Below are 19,578 nucleotides of genomic sequence, written 5' to 3' on the forward strand. Positions count from 1 at the left end.
GGCGTGCTGTCCCGTTCCGTGCGTTTATTTGGACCCGTAACGCCAAGGAAGAAGCATCAGGGGGAACTGAGTTTTTCTTTACTGTTTGTTATTCCGGCTGTCTGGAGTTCTACGACAGTGAAATCCACTCACTCAACTCGGACTCTTTCAACTTTGTGGCTGCAGAAACGACGCAGGACGAAGCAGGGGAGGAGATATTTTTTACCAAGTCGTGATTAAAATTAAAATAAAAACCCAAATAAACAATATAAAGAGAGCGCAGTGTCAGTCAGTGGAACCCGTGGCTCCCCGGTTCTCCCGTGGAGAGCTGAAAGGCAGCGACACAAACCAGACCACACACACACACACTTTGTTTTGCTGTGGACGGGATTTTAAACGGAGCACCCCCAACGGCACCGGATTTGCTTTTTTATCGGCGCTCGATCCTCTTGACTCTCCCGGAGGGAATTCATTCATTTCACATTTTTTTGACCACTCCAAAACTGTTTTTATTGACACGAAATATGGCCGATGCCGTCATGAACTCAGCGCAGTCAAAATGAGACGACTGAAGCCAGGCAGTGGTTAAGGTGGTTCAGCCGACACCAAAATCAAAGCAACTAAAAAAAAAGGATCGGTCCTTGTCTGGGTGAACAGTTATAGGTGATTTATTTTCTTCTTTTTTTAACGAGGCTGGAGGAAGGGATATCATGGAACCGAGGCGGATTTGGAGACTGCTAGACGCGCCGCTGGTGGGATTTAGTCTTTGGAAAACTCTGCTGTTGGTGTCTCTGTGGAAAGGTAAGAAAGAACCTGCTGATCATCAAAGTTATTTCGTCGTTTATTTTGCATTCGTCTTTCTCTGTTGGACTAAGAGCGTGCCTGTTTAAGACGGTTAAGTCGTTACTCTGTCGGTTAGGTTTTGGGTTTACTCACTCAGTAAATTAGCCTGCTTGTTAGGCTAATTTAATTCTATTTACAAATCGTTTTTCCCCCCTTCTTTTTACTATAGATGATTCAGTGCATTTCACTTCCCTGGATTGTTTTATATTGGATTTCTGGCATTGGTTTTAGCCTTTGTTTTTTGGTGTTTTCTGGGGGATATAGCAGCCCCGCTGGTCTGATATTTATCCCACGTTTTTGTGATGCGTGTTTGTGAGTAGAGCCTAGTTGGTCTTCTCCTCTTAATCACATTCCACTGTGCTGAGTGCAGGTTGGTCTAATTACATTATTTTGTTTTACTTTTTCGTCCTCGTCCTAATGGCGATCGATCCGAAAATATTCACCTTGACACTTTGCATGTGCGTGTGTGTTGTGTCACGGGAGTGTGCGTGCGCGAGGCGTGAGCGGAATAACAACTGGTTGACATGAGAGAGGTGTGTGTGTGTGTGGGGTGTGTGTGTGTGTGTGTGTGTGTGTGTGTGTGTGTGTGTGTCACGCGCACGCGTGTCACAGTGTCAGTAATGCCCGGGCCGGCTGGAATAAGAATGTACAGATTAAACGGATCCAAGAAAGGCCCCTCATCCCAGTCCCTGATAGATAAAATGTTAATTTAATCCTAGATAGATTGTGGAATTTACAAGAGGCTGCATTATACGTGTGATATATATATGTCTGTGGCAATTGACGTGAGGAGGTTGTTCACCCATGTAGGCCTATAGAGCGTCGCAGTCCCGCCTCCTACCCGGGACCAGGAAATGAAATCCAATGCATTATTCTCATAGACATTTCGTAAAGTATTTATTTAAAGACGGTTACGCCGCGGACAAAGCCAACTCGAGTCGTGACAACTCATGACAACACAAACAATATTTTGGACCAAACAAATAATTAGAAAGAAGAAAAAAACGGCAGGTTACAACACTTTTTTTGTTGTTTTTCTTCTTTCTAATTATTTGTTTGGTCCAAAATATTGTTTGTGTTGTCATGAGTTGTCACGACTCGAGTTGGCTTTGTCCGCGGCGTAACCGTCTTTAAATAAATACTTTACGAAATGTCTATGAGAATAATGCATTGGATTTCATTTCCTGGTCCCGGGTAGGAGGCGGGACTGCGACGCTCTATAGGCTATTATGGGCTTAATTTATGACTGAATATAGCCTAATACCCAAACCCAACTATAGAAAGGTGCAATTCTGGGAAATTGCAAGTGTGTGGTTGCACTGACGTGAGTCACGAGGAATCCACTGGGAACTGAATTCCATTCCATATTGTGATGTTATGAAGCCGGGGGTCACCAACATGTCCGTACACAGACACAAACATGTGTCCGTGGCAAAGACTTGGTCATGTCCGTGCAAAATGTTACATTTTCTGTTTTACACACCTACGGTAGCCTCCGATTCTGTTTGCCTCCACATCCTGTTTGATCCAGAATTCCTCCTCTATGATAGATATAGTAGCCCTGTAACAATACATTTTAACAGCGATACGATACGTATCACGATACCTGGTTGACGATACGATACATGGACAATATTAGGTTCATTATTTATGGCGATACGATATGATTCAGTGTTTTAAAATTGATACAGTAACTATTTAGCAAAGACATTACATCTGTGTGAAACATGTGGATAGTACAGTTTTTTATAGCCTACTGTAGATAGATTATCGACAGACAGATATAGGCCTATATAGTGAATCATTACATATCTGATTCATGTCAACCTGAGAAGTAAGACTGTCTCATTTCAAACTGTGCATGCTTTGGTATATATTTCTGGCTCTGAGAAGCTAAACCCTAACCTGACTCCGCCAGATGGGGCAGCAGAGAGTCCCCCTACCTGCTCCCATCTGGGAACTCTCAGGCAGACTTGATGCCCGGACACAAAACGGCCTGGCCAATCAGCAGCAGCTAGAGGCGGGATAGCTGCTGCTGATTGGCCAGGCCGTTTTGTGGCCGGGCATCAAGTCTGCCTGAGAGTTCCCAGATGGGAGCAGGAGGGGGGAACCCAGTGTACTCTCTGCTGCCCCATCTGGCGGAGTCAGGTTAGCTAAACCCTGCATCATCAGCACAACTGTATAGCCTCGGTGCCCAGGCCTTTATTTGAGTTCGCATTCGGCTCAGAGAGACAAGCCTGGGGCTTCACACACATATCGGACGAACATGCTCTGTGCTGTCCGTGTTTCATGGCCGCCTCAATGCTTTTCCAATGGAAGTCACGTGGTTTGACCAAACAGTTGTGTGTGATGGGGGGAGGGGGGCAATCAAACACAAGTGTTTGGTCAAACCACGTGACTTCCATTGGAAAAGCATTGGGGCGACCATGAAACACAGGCAGAGCACAGCACAGTTGTTCTTTATGTGTGTACGAAGCCTCAGGAGACGCAAGATTTGGCGCAGCTAGGAAGCCCACTTCCATGTATCTCGTTAACCAATAGCAGTGCAGAGGCGTGCCTCTCCAAATTTGGTGACGTCGTCAGAGAAGGGGGGGCGGGTGCTCAGATCGGTGAACCAATAGGATCCACCGCTTTATTTTGTGCCGGCACCCGCCCCTCTAGACCAGAAATCGAAGTATGCCCTATATATACACAGTGGCATTTTGATTATAACAAATGGCAGAATCGTTGTCTTAATAAGTTTGAGCATTGTGTGCGTTGGTTTTGAATGTACTGTATAGCTAAATGGCAACATGATCAGCACGTCGTCCGTGCGCGCTCGCGCATGAGTGCGCGAGCGTGGCATGCGTTTGTGAGTTTTAATTAGCTGTTCCGTTGCGCCCGCCCTAGAGCAGATCGAGTGCCGTGTGTGTGTGTGTGTGTGTGTGTGTGTGTGTGTGTGTGTGTGTGTGTGTGTGTGTGTGTGTGTGTGTGTGTGTGTGTGTGTGTGTGTGTGTGTGTGTGTGTGTGTGTGTGTGTGTGTGTGTGTGTGTGTGTGTGTGTGTGTGTGTGTGTGTGTGTGTGTGTGTGTGTGTGTGTGTGTGTGTGTGTGTGTGTGTGTGTGTGTGTGTGTGTGTGTGCGTGCGTGCGTGCGTGCGTGCGTGCGTGCGTGCGTGCGTGCGTGCGTGCGTGCGTGCGTGCGTGCGTGCGTGCGTGCGTGCGTGCGTGCGTGCGTGCGTGCGTGCGTGCGTGCGTGCGTGCGTGCGTGCGTGCGTGCGTGCGTGCGTGCGTGCGTGCGTGCGTGCGTGCGTGCGTGCGTGCGTGCGTGCGTGCGTGCGTGCGTGCGTGCGTGCGGAATAAACGGGAACGGCCTGATTGCTCCTGAACAGCTGTGTGTGATGAACGGCTGAGTGGATAAAGGAGCGATGTCATCCGAACACAAGTCCTCTTCTCTTCTCTTCTCTTCCTCTGCTTTATATGTAAAGCACTGGAAAAATGCATGAAACAAAAAATATACGGACCCAAATCCTACACACACACACACACACACACACACTCACATGTGGTTCACCTCGGTTGTATATAGTTAAACGGCATTCATCAGACTTTGGGGAGCTGCATCACAGAGGCAAACTAGATTTTCTTCCTTGGGTGGGCGGGGCTTACGGCCCTATAGTTTTAGACCGCGGCGGAGGGCGGGGCACCGTCTCAAGCAAACTCGAGCCACGAGAGACGCCACCGAGCGGGTTGCAGCGTGGACCGCTGCAAAGCCGCTAAGGCACAGACTATAGTACAAATATGAACACAGCGGAGCGCTCCCTGCTCCCTATACCTCGCCGCATGGCGACCGGCCTCACGACCCGCGGCGCTCCTTCTAGCCCCTCCCCCCAACCGGGGAGGAAAAGCCTCCTGTGGGCTGTCGGGTTGAAAATGAAACATTTCCTGTTCCCGCAAGGACTCCGTTTTCTTTGATACAGACATAGCTCCCATGCAGCATACACACACGCTTCCCCCTCTGGGCGTCTCTGCATGTCTCAGTTGAACTCCATAACTCTTTGGATTAGCAGCATGTGGGCATATATGATAATTTCTTCTTCGCGACCCCGGTGTGTAAAAGTCCGTAACATAACACGTTTTATTGTTTGGGAGTGTGTGTGTGTATCTATCTACTAGCAGACTGTAGGAGGGATTATGTAAAGAAGCAGTGTCCTTCTGTGGTTGACTGACTTGGTTACAGTATGATAATGTTTCCTTTCCTCGGTTAAGCTTCACCTGTGTGTGCGTGTGCGTGTGCGTGTGCGCGTGCGTGCGTGCGTGCGTGCGTGCGTGCGTGAACTTCTGTGGTCTATACTCTAAGTCTAAACTAACTAACAGTAGATTGAAAACTCAATTGACCCCCCCCCCCCCCTGATGCGGGCTGCCTGTCACAATTAAGAAATTACTTCACGGTTAATTGTCGCCCCAAATAATTAGCGAATAGCAATTGTCTTTCTGTCGTTAATTGACATTGTTGAAACATTACAAATCAAAATTACATTTCTGTTTGGCTTGTAGGCTCCGCAAACAAAAGTTGCTCAGGGCAGATATGACAAAATAACACACATTTAATTACTTTATAATTAATTTTGGAATTAATTATGGAATTAATAGTGGAAATGACAGATGGGCTCAAAACGTGTGGCATTGTGACAGATGCCATATTTCCAAAAATATTTTGTTGAGAGGGAGAGGAGAGGAGAGGAGAGGATAGGAGAGGAGAGAGAGGAAGCCAGGAAGAACATGCCTCACAAACACACACTGAGGCCTTTTTCTCACATAGAGAGAGAGAGAGAGAGAGAGAGAATATTAACCACTTAAGCCTTCTTTTAGGCTGTATCGTACCATTGTCATGTAGGAGTGACAAGGGACCTGCATGTCAACAAGGTTTTTTTTAACCACTTAAACCTTTTTATACCTCATTGAAAGTGTTGCAGGGGTCTGTACTTAGTCCCCTCCTTTCTATCCTCTGCACTTTTCTCTGAGTGCTTGCCTAATTTTTGGGGGTAATTCTTGGGCTCATATTTTGGTTTTATTATCGGTTCTCAACTCTCATCGTGTGTGTGTGTGTGTGTGTGTGTGTGTGTGTGTGTGTGTGTGTGTGTGTGTGTGTGTGTGTGTGTGCGTGTGCGTGTGCGTGTGCGTGTGCGTGCGTGCGCGTGCGTGTGTCAGTCATCAGGTTAGAGGCGAGCCAATCTTTAACCTGGATGCATTTAAAACACCCGCTCGTCTTTAATCTGGATGCAATTAAACCAGCCAATCTTGCACTTTGTTTTGATCTCGTGCCCATGCCTCGCTGTCGTACATTTTGGGCTGTCTTGTCACCACCACACCGGCATGTGACACCATGCATGCCCATAATGAGTGAAAGAAGAAAGGAAAAAAGAAACATTATTATTTTGTTTGTCTTTGGGCAGAGGCTGCTATTGGAGGACAGACAAGTACAGTCGTGGGTGTGCAGTACGTGCATGTTGTTGGCTGCAGAGGCTTTTTTCTTTTTAACAACAAGGACTTGGTTAACTGGATCAAAACCAGCTGGGTGGTTGAGCCTCCCAGTCTGTTGTTTTTCACAGTCAGACAAGAGTGTTTTTTTTCTTTCTTTTCTTCCTTTTTAGTAAGCCTCTCGGTGTCTGCCTGAGAGTTCCAGGCCAAACTGGCATCCGGAACACTGGCTTCAGATATTAGAGATACCTCTTGACGATTAAACTGACTCAGATGCGGACACACAGCCTCCTTGATAACCTAAATTGAGGAGTGTGTGTGGGCGTGCGTGTGTGCGCACGTGCGTGCGTCACGGTGCGTGCGTAGGTAAAGGATGATTTATACTTAGTTCTGTGCCATCGTTGTGCCCTCACCCCTAAAAATAAAATAAATCAAATACAAAATAAAATAAAATACACTGCTGCGACGTGTTTTGAGCTTGTAAATCTGCAGTTTTTTTGGTGCTGGACACAGCATGATGCAAGCGAGGATAAATTGGGCTTTAATCAGCCGTGTTTGGGGACAAATGTAGGACGTTAAAGCAGCTGACTGGGATGGCATGTCAAATTGGGGACACTGCTGTAACGTGGTCCCTTTTCTCTGCATGCATGGAAGACATCAAACTATCTATGCCAACCACTGTGATCCTGTTTGCATCAGGGCTCTCTGCACGCACGCACGCACGCACGCACGCACGCACGCACGCACGCATGCAATTGTTGGACTTACTGTAAACTCGCATACTATTGTGTTACAGCATTCTGAATGGACACTGGGAAAAAAATGCCTTTAGAAGTGTCCCATATCCTAGTGGAATTTGGGTTAACCATCTAGACGTTTTAGCATGGCAAGACTGTGCGTGTGCGTGTGTGTACTGTAGGCTGTGTTGATATGTCCTATTACAAATGTCCTATTGCAAATCTTAGCAAATCTTCCCTCAGATTATTTTGATGAGTCTCTCTCTCTCTCTCTCTCTCTCTCTCTCTCTCTCTCTCTCTCTCTCTCTCTGCTGGCTGGGTCTATATGTCATGTTGCAAGACATTTAAGGATGCGCTAATCAGCGACACACTTCTCCTCAGATTAGCTTCAGTTGTGTAGAGAGAGAGAGAGGGGGGGAGAGGGAGAGGTAGAGGGGGAGAGAGCACATGTGTATGGGTTAATGAGGGTGATGGTTATCTTAATGTGATAATGACTCACCAGTAGACTCTCTCTGTCCATTTTCAATTTTCACAGTCCCCGACTCCCCATCTCTTTATTCTCTCTCTCTCTCTCTCTCTCTCTCTCTCTCTCTCTCATGCGCTCTCAACCTCTCCTTGGGTATTGGTCCATATTTCATATTATTTCTCCACCCTCTTTTTCTCTCCGTGCACCCAAAAAAATAAAAAGTAATAATAATATATTTTTTTTCAAAGAACCTAATTCCCTCGCCAGGGAGAGAAACATAGAGCATGTTGTTTTCTTCTCTACCTCTTCTTGGCTTCTAAACATTGCTGGCATTGGCGAGGAAACATTGGCACCGTACTAAAACTCAATTCACACTCCGCAGTGCAGTGCGTTATGTTACGGTGCGGTGCATTGTTAGCTCCAAGATCTGCTCACCATTGTTTTATAGTTAGTCGTGTTTAGTGCTTTGATTTACTTTTTTCTGAATTTCCGTCCGCCTGCCTTCACTAGTGGACTCGTATGGGGGTGAGGAGTCGGGGTGGGGGAGCCGTATACCTGCTGTATACGGTTTGGGGTCCCGTGGACCAGATGGATGAATTTGACCTCTTTCTGGTGATGCCAGCTGATCACCATTTCCCCACTGCTTCTTGGCGTTGATGATGCGCAGGAGCACACGGGTTGCCCCGTGTTTTGACGAGGAGGAGCGCCAGTGTGGTCACAGCTTTGCGGCATTTCGTGGCACACGAGGACGAGTTTACAATGGGCTCTATGCACGGCAGCCATTTTGGAACGAACTCGGGCCTCTTCCTATATACTTACTTCACAGTTGTTACCGATGATATACTAATTAAGGTTCTTTTGCTATTGAAAACAGAGTCAGGGTGCTGCTGCTATTGTGCGTGTTGGCTCACTGGAAACACTCTGCTACACCAGTGTGTCTCAAAGTGTCCCTGAGTGGGTTCCAAATGGCCCCGTATGGGTGTGTAACTCTGAGAGTGTATAGGGTTTGCGTTACCGGTAATTCACTAAAACTATGCCTAAACCTAACCCTAACATTAACCTCACAAACACTATTCCTCATCCTAACCTTAACCCTAACCTCACAAAATATTTTGAGATGGGGGTCGGCAGCCAAATTAATTAATTTTAATTTTGGAGGTCCTCGACAGTTTGAGAACCGTTGATATAGCAACAGTCAGTTTATTTTCTTAAAAAAAAAACGATTTTAGAATTGGCATCAGCTATGTCTTAATTAGTTAAATAGCTTCGTTTTCCAGTGGAAAGGGCTCGAAATCTCAACAAAATACAAATAACCTGGAGCTCACGCACGCACTGGCAGGACAGAAGCATATAGGAGCAATCAGCTGGGGGGCATGGAGGCCACTGTGGCCTCAGGCCACATCATTTTATGAGGGGCATAAGGCCAAACGGAGGTGGCCGCGGCGTTCATGGCACCCGTGAAATTCCTGCCCTGCCCTGGGCCTCCAGGCGAGAATTATTTTATTTATTTATTTTATTTTAGCTCGAGCCAGTTCCACTCTTATAAGCTCGATTTATAGCTCCATCGTGCGACGCTGTCGCTTGCCAAAAAAACGGGGCTGATCTGCAAGCTAACAACACGTCACATTGTAGATCGGTTGTTTTTGGCAAGCGACGCCGTTGTGCTACAGTGTTCTAAATGATGCTTTACTGCAACGCTGCTGGCATCGTCGGCTCGTGGAAATGGCAGTAGCTGTTATGTGGCTGACACGACATGCTTTATATCTTTATGTAATGTAGGCCAATTCACGCGCTGGAATCACAGCAGCGTTACCCTCTGATGGAATAATCTGAACATCTCTTTCTCTCTCCGTAACCCTTCATCACTTTGCTTCCCTCTATCTCCCTTCTAAGGCCTTTTCACACGGGAAGCGACTTGACGCTCCCTTGCAAGTTCATTGTCGACGAGAGGCGGGCGATTATTTTGGACGCAGCGGAGAACCAAACGCCCAAATGCCCTCGTCGCCGAGATCGGCTTTGGACGTGTTTTTTAATATGAATTGATTACGGTTCACAACTCTGTTCTGTACGCGCTCGTAACACTCTAGTTCTGGTGCAAAAAAACAAAAACTAAAAAAGGAAGTGAAAATTCCGCTGGCTTATGCTGTCTATAGCCAAATTCCAATACCCAAAATCTCGGCCACTCGCTCACTCCCACTCGATCACTCGGGGTCATTCCAGCTTGACCCGGAAATGGTTAACGTTCCGATTGTTAAAGTGCTCCATCGAGGAGGAGAGTGGAGTCGAGTGGAGGAGCCGAGTGGGCTCTCCGAGACCGCATAGAGCGAGTGTACATCAGGTGCAGGCTCGGTGGGGTATGTTGTCTCCTCGCTGCGGATTTCCGCATCACGTGTACATGTTTTTTTCCTTCTCCAGTGACATAAGTCCGCCTCCCCCACATGTGGCACAGAAAACACTGCTTGAAACCCGATACTATGCACCCCCCCATCCACTAGCTGCCGGCCGCTGCGGCTGATGAGACGCTGTCGCTGACCCAACACACACATGCACACACACGTTAAACTAAAAAGGTTTGCTGTTTGTTGAAGAGACACATTTTCGCTGAATTAATAGAGCTTCAGAATGATACAGTAGCCTATAGCCTATGTGAAAGTGAAAGGACCACAACAAGCCACTGGCTTTATTGCGTTGTGTGATATAAGCATAATAAAAGTAGGCTATATTGTGCGCACCTCAAAAGCTATAGTTAATTTCTCTCTGTGCATGCCTGAATGCACAGACTGCTATGAATGACGGTGACAAAAATTTATTTATTTATATGTGGACTGAACTGAACTGAATATGTAAGTCAGAGAGACTACCTATAATTCCTGTTATAGTGTCCGTTATTTGCAAAGACCGTCGGAGGAGGGACTGTCCGAGGAGGGGGGTTATTTATACGAGCAAAAAGGAACGCGGGCTGCGGGCAGGTCAGGAATTCCCTTCACATTCACAATCATATAATATAAAAGTGTGCGCATCCTGGCGCTTATTCACTATTTCAGGAATAAATAGCCTTGTTGCACATGTTACCAATACATACACATTGGCCTCGGTTACATGCACAAAAATGAATTGTCTATAGTGTAGACTGTATGGCTCTGGGTTCAGAGTTCCAGTGATCCAGCTGTGTGACACTGTATTGTTCCACCACTTTTGCGTTGGCAATGTAAACGTATGTTTTCCCATGCCAATAAAGCCCTTTGAATTGAATTGAATTGATTCACGTCATAAGTGATCGCGGAATGTGCCGTCGCTTTGAAATGACAGTGGAGTACATTCCGATTCTAGAGGCAAATCCACTCCACCACTCTGTCCTCGCATCGAATCCTCTCCTCCTCCACTCCTCCTCGCTGGGGGCGGAGCCGAGGAGCGAGTGGAGGACGCGAGGGGAGTGAGCGAGTGTGAAAGTTGCGGTATTGGAATTTGGCTTATGGGAATGCAGTTTTTAGAATCGTAATATCTCCGATTCTTCTTCCAGGCTGCGTTTTTGATCAAATAGAGCTTGATTTGCGGCTCATTACAAAAATGTATGTTTTGGGTGAATTTAATAACATTTGCGTGACATGGTAGCGATAATTAACTTCCTGTGTCTCCGTTTCCGAGAGAATCGCCTTTCAAAATACGATGGTTTTAACATTGAAGTAAACGGTGCCGATCCTGGAGTACACAATTTGGCCACCAGATGGCACTCTTGGCGGAAAATGAGTTAAAGCGGTTTGGGTGGGGAATCGGGAGCGCCCCCAGCCCTGCCCCCCAGCACCGCCCCCAGCGCCCTACACCTAAGGTGAAGTGGTGTGTTCAGCACCCTTAGCCGTGATCAGTGCCTCTGATCACCGCCCCCAGCGCCCTACACCTAAGGTGAAGTGGTGTGTTCAGCACCCTTAGCCGTGATCAGTGCCTCTTCAGCGTGACTGAATACCCTTTTTAACCCATTTAGGCCTGACCTCGGAATTTAAAAAATGGCTTCTAAATTCTGACATGTTTCTATATCAAGGATCCAAAAAAATATATGTCATTGGCCACCAGGGACCCCATAGAAGCAAATATTTGAGTTAAAAACGTTCGCTCTGAAAGAATATATGTTCAAAGATTTGCGCCATGAGCGCTATATGAGCTTATTTTTCAATAGCTAAAGTATAACATAATGCTCAAAACACCAAAAGGGGTTCCCGTTCAGAATGAGTTAAACATAATCCATTGCCATTCATGTCGAAACGGTCGGGGGGGGGGGGGGGGGAGGAGAACACTCTGCAAGGCTTTAAAATCCACAATTATACTATATTACTCTTACAGGCGTTCATGGGCTGGATTTAAATATGTGTGGAATCCTTTTTGTGTGTGTGTGTCGCCTCGGACGGAGCAGGAGAAAGAACAAAGAAAAACCCGTGATGATGGTCTCATGACATCCGCATTTATTTGTTAAGCACAGAAGTCAGGGTCGTAACAAAACATGCATGTGGAAATTACACGCTGTGGTCTGTATCTACACCAGCCTCCGTCCCCAAAATGAGTCTAGTTGATACAGCCCTGAATGTTGACATTACATGGCATTAAATACTCAAGATTCGCCGTCCCCCAAGAAGTCCCTCCCCTCTCTGGGTATAAACACTTCCTGACTTCTAACCAATGAGGTCTGAGCCTGACTTCCTGTTAGAGGCAGGCACTTCTAGACAAAAGGCGAGTCTTATGGTAAACATTTGTTCCACAGGTGAAATGAGAATACCACAATAATGAATTAAAGATACAATGAAGATATAAACCTAACGGAAATATATGAACAGAACTATATGAAACTAAACAAAAGTATATAAACGTGAACAGACTATATTTAAGAAATGAATGAGCTTGATACATAACACTATATTCCTGAAATACCCTATGTTAAGAGTACATTTTAGATTAGTACTGAGTGCTTCTAATAGTCTAGTAACCAGTATTAATTCCTAGCGTTTTATCTGCAATCTATAATGACAAATAGATATTAGGACCTATTTTATTTAAGAACAGTTCAACATTATGATATTTAAGTTAACCAGAGTATAAACTAAGCCATACTTCAAACAAATGCCATTTGGTCACAGCTGTAAAAACAGGATCTTAAGCTATTGATAACCCTTTACTATCCCAGCAGGTCCCTGCCTTTAGATAGTAAAAATCCCTCCCGCTTCAAAAGACCCTTTAGACAAAAGATCTTTGCCTGAGGTGCCGGTCAGAACGGAATGTCTATTACCCCTCTAAAAACAACCGCCCTTTTGGTGAGAACATTTTTAGATTGATTCAAACCAGCTGTTAACTCCGTCCGTACTGACCCTAGTTGAAAATAGACTTTAATTTTGGTTCATTCATTAGAAAATACACGACATATCCTCCCTTTTATGGGGCATATGCTCCATAAACATCAAGATAAATGAACCAAAATAAAATCCTCCCTTTGATACATTAAAAACAAAAAAAGTTTATCAGAAAAAAACAACTAACTAAGAAAAGTCCGAAATAGCCAGGACACCCAAACTACATAACCCCCCCCCCTTTTGACAGACCAAACAGTCTGTCAAAAAACAAAACAAAACCAAAAACACCAAACCAAATAACCACCCTTAACCCACACACAAAAAAAAAAAAAAAAAAAAAAAAAAAAACAGGTATAAAAGTCCAAACCTCCTCCCTGGACACCCGTAATCACCCTAAAAATCAGCAAACCAAACAAACAAAAACACAAAACAGCCGAACCATCATCGTACCACCCTACCATGCCTGATGAATATCCAAGCACGGGAGGCTGAAAATACAACCAAGGTTAAACTCAGACACAAGATATCAAAACACATTTTTTTTTTTTTTTTTTTCCCATCAAAATCCAAAAAACGAAAAAAACGAATGTCCGTTCTTTTTTCTTTAGCCAAAGAAATGCACAAAAGTTCGAGGTAAGCGTCACCGTCTGACCTCAGAGCATAGATAGAGAGACAGATATTTAGAAAAGAGTTGAGCGATACAAGATAGGGCATGCCATAGTGACACAGACGGGGAATGGGCATTTGGGCAAATCCTTCCAAGCACGAGAAAGTGTGCGGGGGAGTGAAAAAGGGCATGTGACAGGGCAAAATCCTTCTCAAACCTCCTCAGCATAGGTACACAGCTCTAGATCTGTGTACAGCGATACATCCTTTCCATCGTTCATTCCAGCCTCCATATCCCATGTATCCATGTGAGTGAGGACGGGCGACTGAATGGCCTGCAGTGCCATTGTCCCGCCCGCACCCCCTGTGAGCCCTCTGATTACCAAGGCACGGATGAGCGGAAGACAGCAGCAAAAGATAAAAGCTACAATGAAAATTATTCCTAGGATCCACATCCCTGCTGTCACCAGGTATGCACCCCAGGAACCCAAATGGCTTTCCAGCCATTCAGCCAGTCCAAAGGTGACTCCGGTGTGCGCATGGAGCTCAGCCCTCAGGCTGTGTAGATGTCCCATGGCCTGAGTGAAAGTACCACTTACTGCCGTAGAATTCGGGATGTATGTGCAACAGAAATCGCCAAACATTGCACAAACCCCGCCTTGAGATGCGAGGACCACATTCAACACCTGACGATTCTGCCAGGTCATCTGACTAGTGGCTGCCAACTGCCTTCCAATTGCTCCCAGGGCAGCGATAGTGAAATTCAAAAACCTCTGCTGATTATAATACAATCTGGGCAGTTTCCCAGGCTGTGGTCGACAAAGATATTCATAAACCTGTGTGTCCTGTGGAGCGTATGATAAATCCCATATTGTGTCGCAACGTTTTGCAGTAAAGTTACCCATATCCACAAGTCTCGTAGTCTGTGCTCCCAATCTACCCCTCTCAAAACATTCAAAAGTACCCACTAATTTTAGAACTCCACTAGGAATTGTAGACGGATCTGTTTTCACTCGTATGTCCAGTTTACTACACATCTCTCCGAGTGTGGGCCCTACAGTCTCGTCCTGATTTACAGAATCCTGACTTGCTTTGTGTTCTGGTAGAGATTCGTTATAATATTCAGCAGATCCTAGGTACTGTAAACATTCTGCCTGGCAGAAGGGGACTAAATTTGGGTCAGAATCATTATTTAACACTCCATTGGAACTGAGTATAGTTTGTTTCTTTTCTTTTTCACAATTTTTCCAACTAAAATGTGTATTCAATACAGTTAGATGTGTCTGGTGTGCTTGTGCACAGAAATAACAGTCAGACTTGCCTATTGTCGTAACGGAAAAGACACTCCATTGATACCAAGAATTTGCCAAAGCCATGTGATATAATGGTTCCAAAATGCCACCTGGGTTTGTATTAAACAGACTACTCATATGGAACGAGCCAGTTGCTTTTGCAATTTCTTCATCATCTGGAGTGACCTTTCTTGCTGTTCTATGTTTAACCAAATCCGGGTCTAAATTAATGTTGAACTCTAAGATGTCCTCCGTTTGTATATCAGGAAAATATTCAAGCGGAGACGTTATCGTGGAAGTGACAAAAATATTTGGGGTCTCTTCTATAAGGATATACTCAGTTTCAACAGAACTAGGGGATAATAGGCTATACTCAGTTTCAACAGAACCAGTAGATATTACCACAGGACTGGTGCATCAACAAGGTCCTGAAAAAATGTGACCATCCCTATAAAATTTTGTAACCCAGATTTAGCTTTCTTAGCTGACCTAGCAGGCCGTGATTCAATATTGGGAACCAGATCTTCCGGTATAGGCTGCATGAAAGTGGACATGGGCTCGGTGATAGGAGGAATGAGAACAGGGTTACCTTCTTTGAGTCTAGACATTGTACCTTCGGGGTCGACGCCTTTCACGGACTGGCCTGGGGTCTCGGGGGAGAGCAAGCTGTGGTTCTCCCCCCTGGACCAGAGCTCCAGTGTCTTGTGGCTCGGCACCGCTTCCCTGGCTGTTTCCTTCAGCGTGGGGCGCTGAAGGGATGAATCTGGTGTCAATGTTACCGAATGCCCCGCTGTAATCGACGTCAGTGTCCTCCATGTCTGCTGAAAGAGGACTAGACTAACACGAGGTCCTGGTCGTCGTTGTTTGCTGGTGTCTCAACACAATGGTTCAGGTGATACCACGTGGGTGATCCCTCGACTTGTAGTGCCGTTCCCGTGCACCGAGTGACCAGGAAAGGACCGGATCGGCGTCCGTGGAACCACTTCCTGCGGAAAACTTTTACGTACACGCTATCCCCTGGCAGGATAGTGTTACAAGGTGTACATGCAGCTTCTTCCTTCTCCTCCTGTTCCTGGTGATTTGAACTGAAGATTGATGTCGTCTGACACCTGGTGCAGACGTCCGTACTCCATAGATGACGTAGTATTGGCAACGAAATCTTCTGGTTAACCGCTTAGCAGCTGTAGGATGCCCTGTAGATGTTGACCACTGTTGTGTAGAGGAGAGCAGACCTCGCCATCGGCACAGGTGTCAATATTGACATGATGTCGGATGTCCACTGGTACACTGGCATACTCCAAACTGGGTCACTGCAACTGTTTTTTCTCCGTCATCCTCCTGTTTAGAAATATGAACTAACTCCACACCAAGATTTAGAGTAGACATTCTTTTGCAAAACACAACCATGCATTGAAATATTTGGTTCACACATGTTAGTATTGACTACTCAGTGTTACTTACAAAGTCCTAAAAAAAAGATTATCCACTCATATTAAAATCAAATTGTTCCTTGTACTCTCTTGTCTCGCCAACTCCTGATAAATTTAACAATGTAGACTCATTTTTCGTTTGCCTTATTAATGCAATGGTCGTTTCTTGAACAACCAAATTACTTCTATACATGAATAATGCATCCTAAATTAGACTGCACATTTGTTGACAATAGTCATTTCTCCAAGCAATTATAAGCCACAATAAGTTTAAAACTCATTGCATGTTCCCTCTAAACAAAAGTAATTTATCGTGACACTCTGACTCCTCATAAGATGTTATACATTTTTAAAGAATTTAATCAAACTGCATTGAGTGCAATCTGAAAAAAATACCCCTCATTATCAATTTGACCTTTATCTGATTAACCAATACCCTCCCCCCTTCTGACACTCAAAATAGAGTGACAGAATTTACACAATACTGATTGTGTCAAAACGTCATAACAGCTTCCTGCCACACGTACATGCACATGTCCAATGTCCATGTCCTTTTACGCCAAACCGTAGCCTACCGAAAAGCATAAACCACGAACACCCATACCAACGTTGAGACAGAAGGAAGGAAACAGAAAGTATTCAGAAATTGCACACTCCAAACAGGGGAAAAAAATCGTTAACCTGCCATGTCGTCGCCCGTCCTTTTTTTTTTTTCCCTTTTTTTTTTTTTTTCAGCCAACAGTTGCCACCACATCACCAGGAAAGAGGTTGTTCTCTCATAGAGTCCAAAGTCAATGGAAGCACTTCAAAAAATAAAAAAAAATAAAAAATAAAACTGTTGCATCCCGCGCAAAATAGGACAGACTCACTGCGATATTCGTTGATGGGCTGCAGTGATGAGAGTCCTTGTGACAGCCGAACTTCACTGCGGGTCACGTGATGGTGAAGGCCGCGGAGGACAGCTTCGCATCGACAGAGCGGACCCAAGTCCCCACCGCCGTACCGGTAAACCCTGGCCCTGGCCAGGTGGCATGGAAACGGCGTTGGCTGGAAACGGCAGGCACCCTGAGAAAAGGCTCTAGTGGCACCAAACCCGTCACAGTTCCTTGCAAAATGATTCAAACTACCACAAGTAAAACAACCAGAAAAAAATACGTGGGGGGCCTCGAGAAATCCCCCTGGATTGGATAGTAGCAACCGGCTTGGTGAAGCAACCGGCAGGCACCCTGTGGTCCGAGTCACCGGCTTCGGTACGGCCGCGAGAGCCGCTACCTGCTGCTCCAGATGCTGTAGCTGCAGCTCCGCAATACGTCTCACAGTCTCCGCATGTTCACGCTGCTGGGCGTCCTCCTTGGCACGAAACAACTCAACATCCCAAGTCGTACACTGACCGGCAAGCCCTGTATAATCATTATCGACCATGGACGAATCGCAACCCGCCACGTCGGCCCAAGACTGATAAGCACGGTCAACGAACCTTCGTGGATGTTCCGTAGCAGTTAGGGGAGAAAAAAATACTGGGATCAGCTGGGACCATAGAACGAGGAAAACCCACCGCACCTGGCCCCCCCGTCCGCGACATCAGACGTATCTCCCCCTTCTCCAGAACCTTCAGCACGTGTGGAGTGGGTGGCCGGACTCAGAGGTGTGTTCGGAAGCGTGGACACATATGCAGGTGGAGGACTGTCACATCTATTATTCCCCCCCATACACAGCAGTCCATTTCCGGCAACCGGTACCCCCAACACCTGCTCTGTCATCGTCGTCACGTGCTGCCCAATCGATGTCGCCGTATCGTCTGAAGAACTTGAAGCCTGCTCACCAAAAACAAAAATCTCAGAGAGTGGCTGTGTGGGTAACATGTTATTCTCGGCATAGACCTTCTTGGCACAGGCCTTCTTAGCAAAGGCCATACAAATCCTTTTACCCTGTTGAAGAAACAATTTCATCACTTTCCGCTCCTCCTTCACCTCAGCCGCCAACGCTTTCTCATACTTGTGCACACGGACCCCCATGTCCCCAATGACATCCGGATAGAATATGCTTTCCCGTGGCCAACACCGATCATCTATCGGACCATGTAACTCCCATCTCCCCAGGATTGATGATAACTCGTCAATAAGCACATCATCATTGTGGAAAGAAGCTTGCTGACTAGACGAATCCATAACCAGTATTTAAGTTATTGAGTTCAGAGATATTAAATTACAATAAATGTCACGTCAACTAACCTTCACGGATGCAATTGATTCGTAATGCTCCTAAAACACCACCTCACCTAAACAGGGAACATACAGAGAACTCCAAAAAAATTGCCAACCACTTACAGACTGTAGGCACTTGAGAACTTGTGAGCAGCTGCGTTACTGTAGGAATGTATGGTGTCACGCAAATTATGTGAAATGCAAAAAACTACTGTATATATTATACACAAGTTCAAGAACCTGTGTGAGAAATATTATAACTGACTATAAGCTTTAAACAAGAGCAAACGAAATGGACTTTTTGAGTTGGAAAGGCAAAGAAGTACAAAGTTTGGATTAAAATTTAGCAAAACCCCAAAAAATTAAACCCTTACACCTTACTTCGAACAGGCAAAAACACACCCCGTCCTCTGAAAGAGAACACAGGTTTTTACAGAACCCCACACAACAGTTTTCACTGTTAAAACAATTAGTTGACAACAAAAAGAATCATGCAACAAAAATGAAACGCCACCAGTCACCACATTAATCCAGGAATTGTCCGTTAGTCAGAGAAAAGAAATGCATGCATTAAAGACCATATGCTAACTGTAACTATAACTGTATCTGTATCTATAAAACTATGAGAAAATTTGAAACAACCGAATGGTTTTCCCAAAAGGAATAGTGAAAATGAACAACCTTTAAGAGGACAGTCCAGGAAGCCGACCAAAATGAAACAACGAGACAATATCAAATTATGTTTACCAAATGTAATTCACTGACAATTAGCAATTTATGACCGAGACAAACATAATTTATCCCAACCGTCAATTAAGAATAGTGAAAAAAGACTTGATATTTACACAAAGAGATACTCACGTGTTTCCCTTGACAGACCCCCAAACTGGAAAATAAAATAAAACATCATTCCCATACAACACATGTTGAAAGAAAAGAATGTAAACTACTCACCTTTAAACGTTTTTTTTTTCTTAAACTGAGCCATTCCGAAAGTACAAAACAACACTAATAGATATGTAACACTGAGTGTAACAACGGAGATATAGATAAAAGAAAGAACAAATAATCCCATTACATTAACGACTGGCGGGCTCCGTAAAAAAACAAACATCCACTCAAAACACAAAAACGGAAACAACAACACAAACGAGTCTAAACATGTGTCCGCCCTAGTCCTGCAGTCTCAACACAAAACAAAAGATTATCCACGGTCACACAATAGCCGGGT

General features: G+C 45.2%; 1 protein-coding gene across 1 annotated transcript in view; it reads left to right on the forward strand.

Moving 5' to 3' along the window:
• Positions 1–19: 19 nt before the first annotated feature.
• The window catches only part of LOC306934667 (transmembrane protein 132D), a 434,395-nt gene continuing 414,836 nt past the window's right edge, over positions 20–19,578 (forward strand). Inside the window, exon 1 of the mRNA XM_079517336.1 lies at positions 20–780. Coding sequence (XP_079373462.1) covers positions 690–780 — 91 coding nt within the window. The 5' untranslated portion in view covers positions 20–689. The remainder of the gene's footprint in view (positions 781–19,578) is intronic.

The sequence above is a fragment of the Electrona antarctica genome (assembly GCF_951216825.1).
Source record: "Electrona antarctica genome assembly, chromosome: 12".
NCBI classification, from domain to species: Eukaryota; Metazoa; Chordata; class Actinopteri; order Myctophiformes; family Myctophidae; genus Electrona; species Electrona antarctica.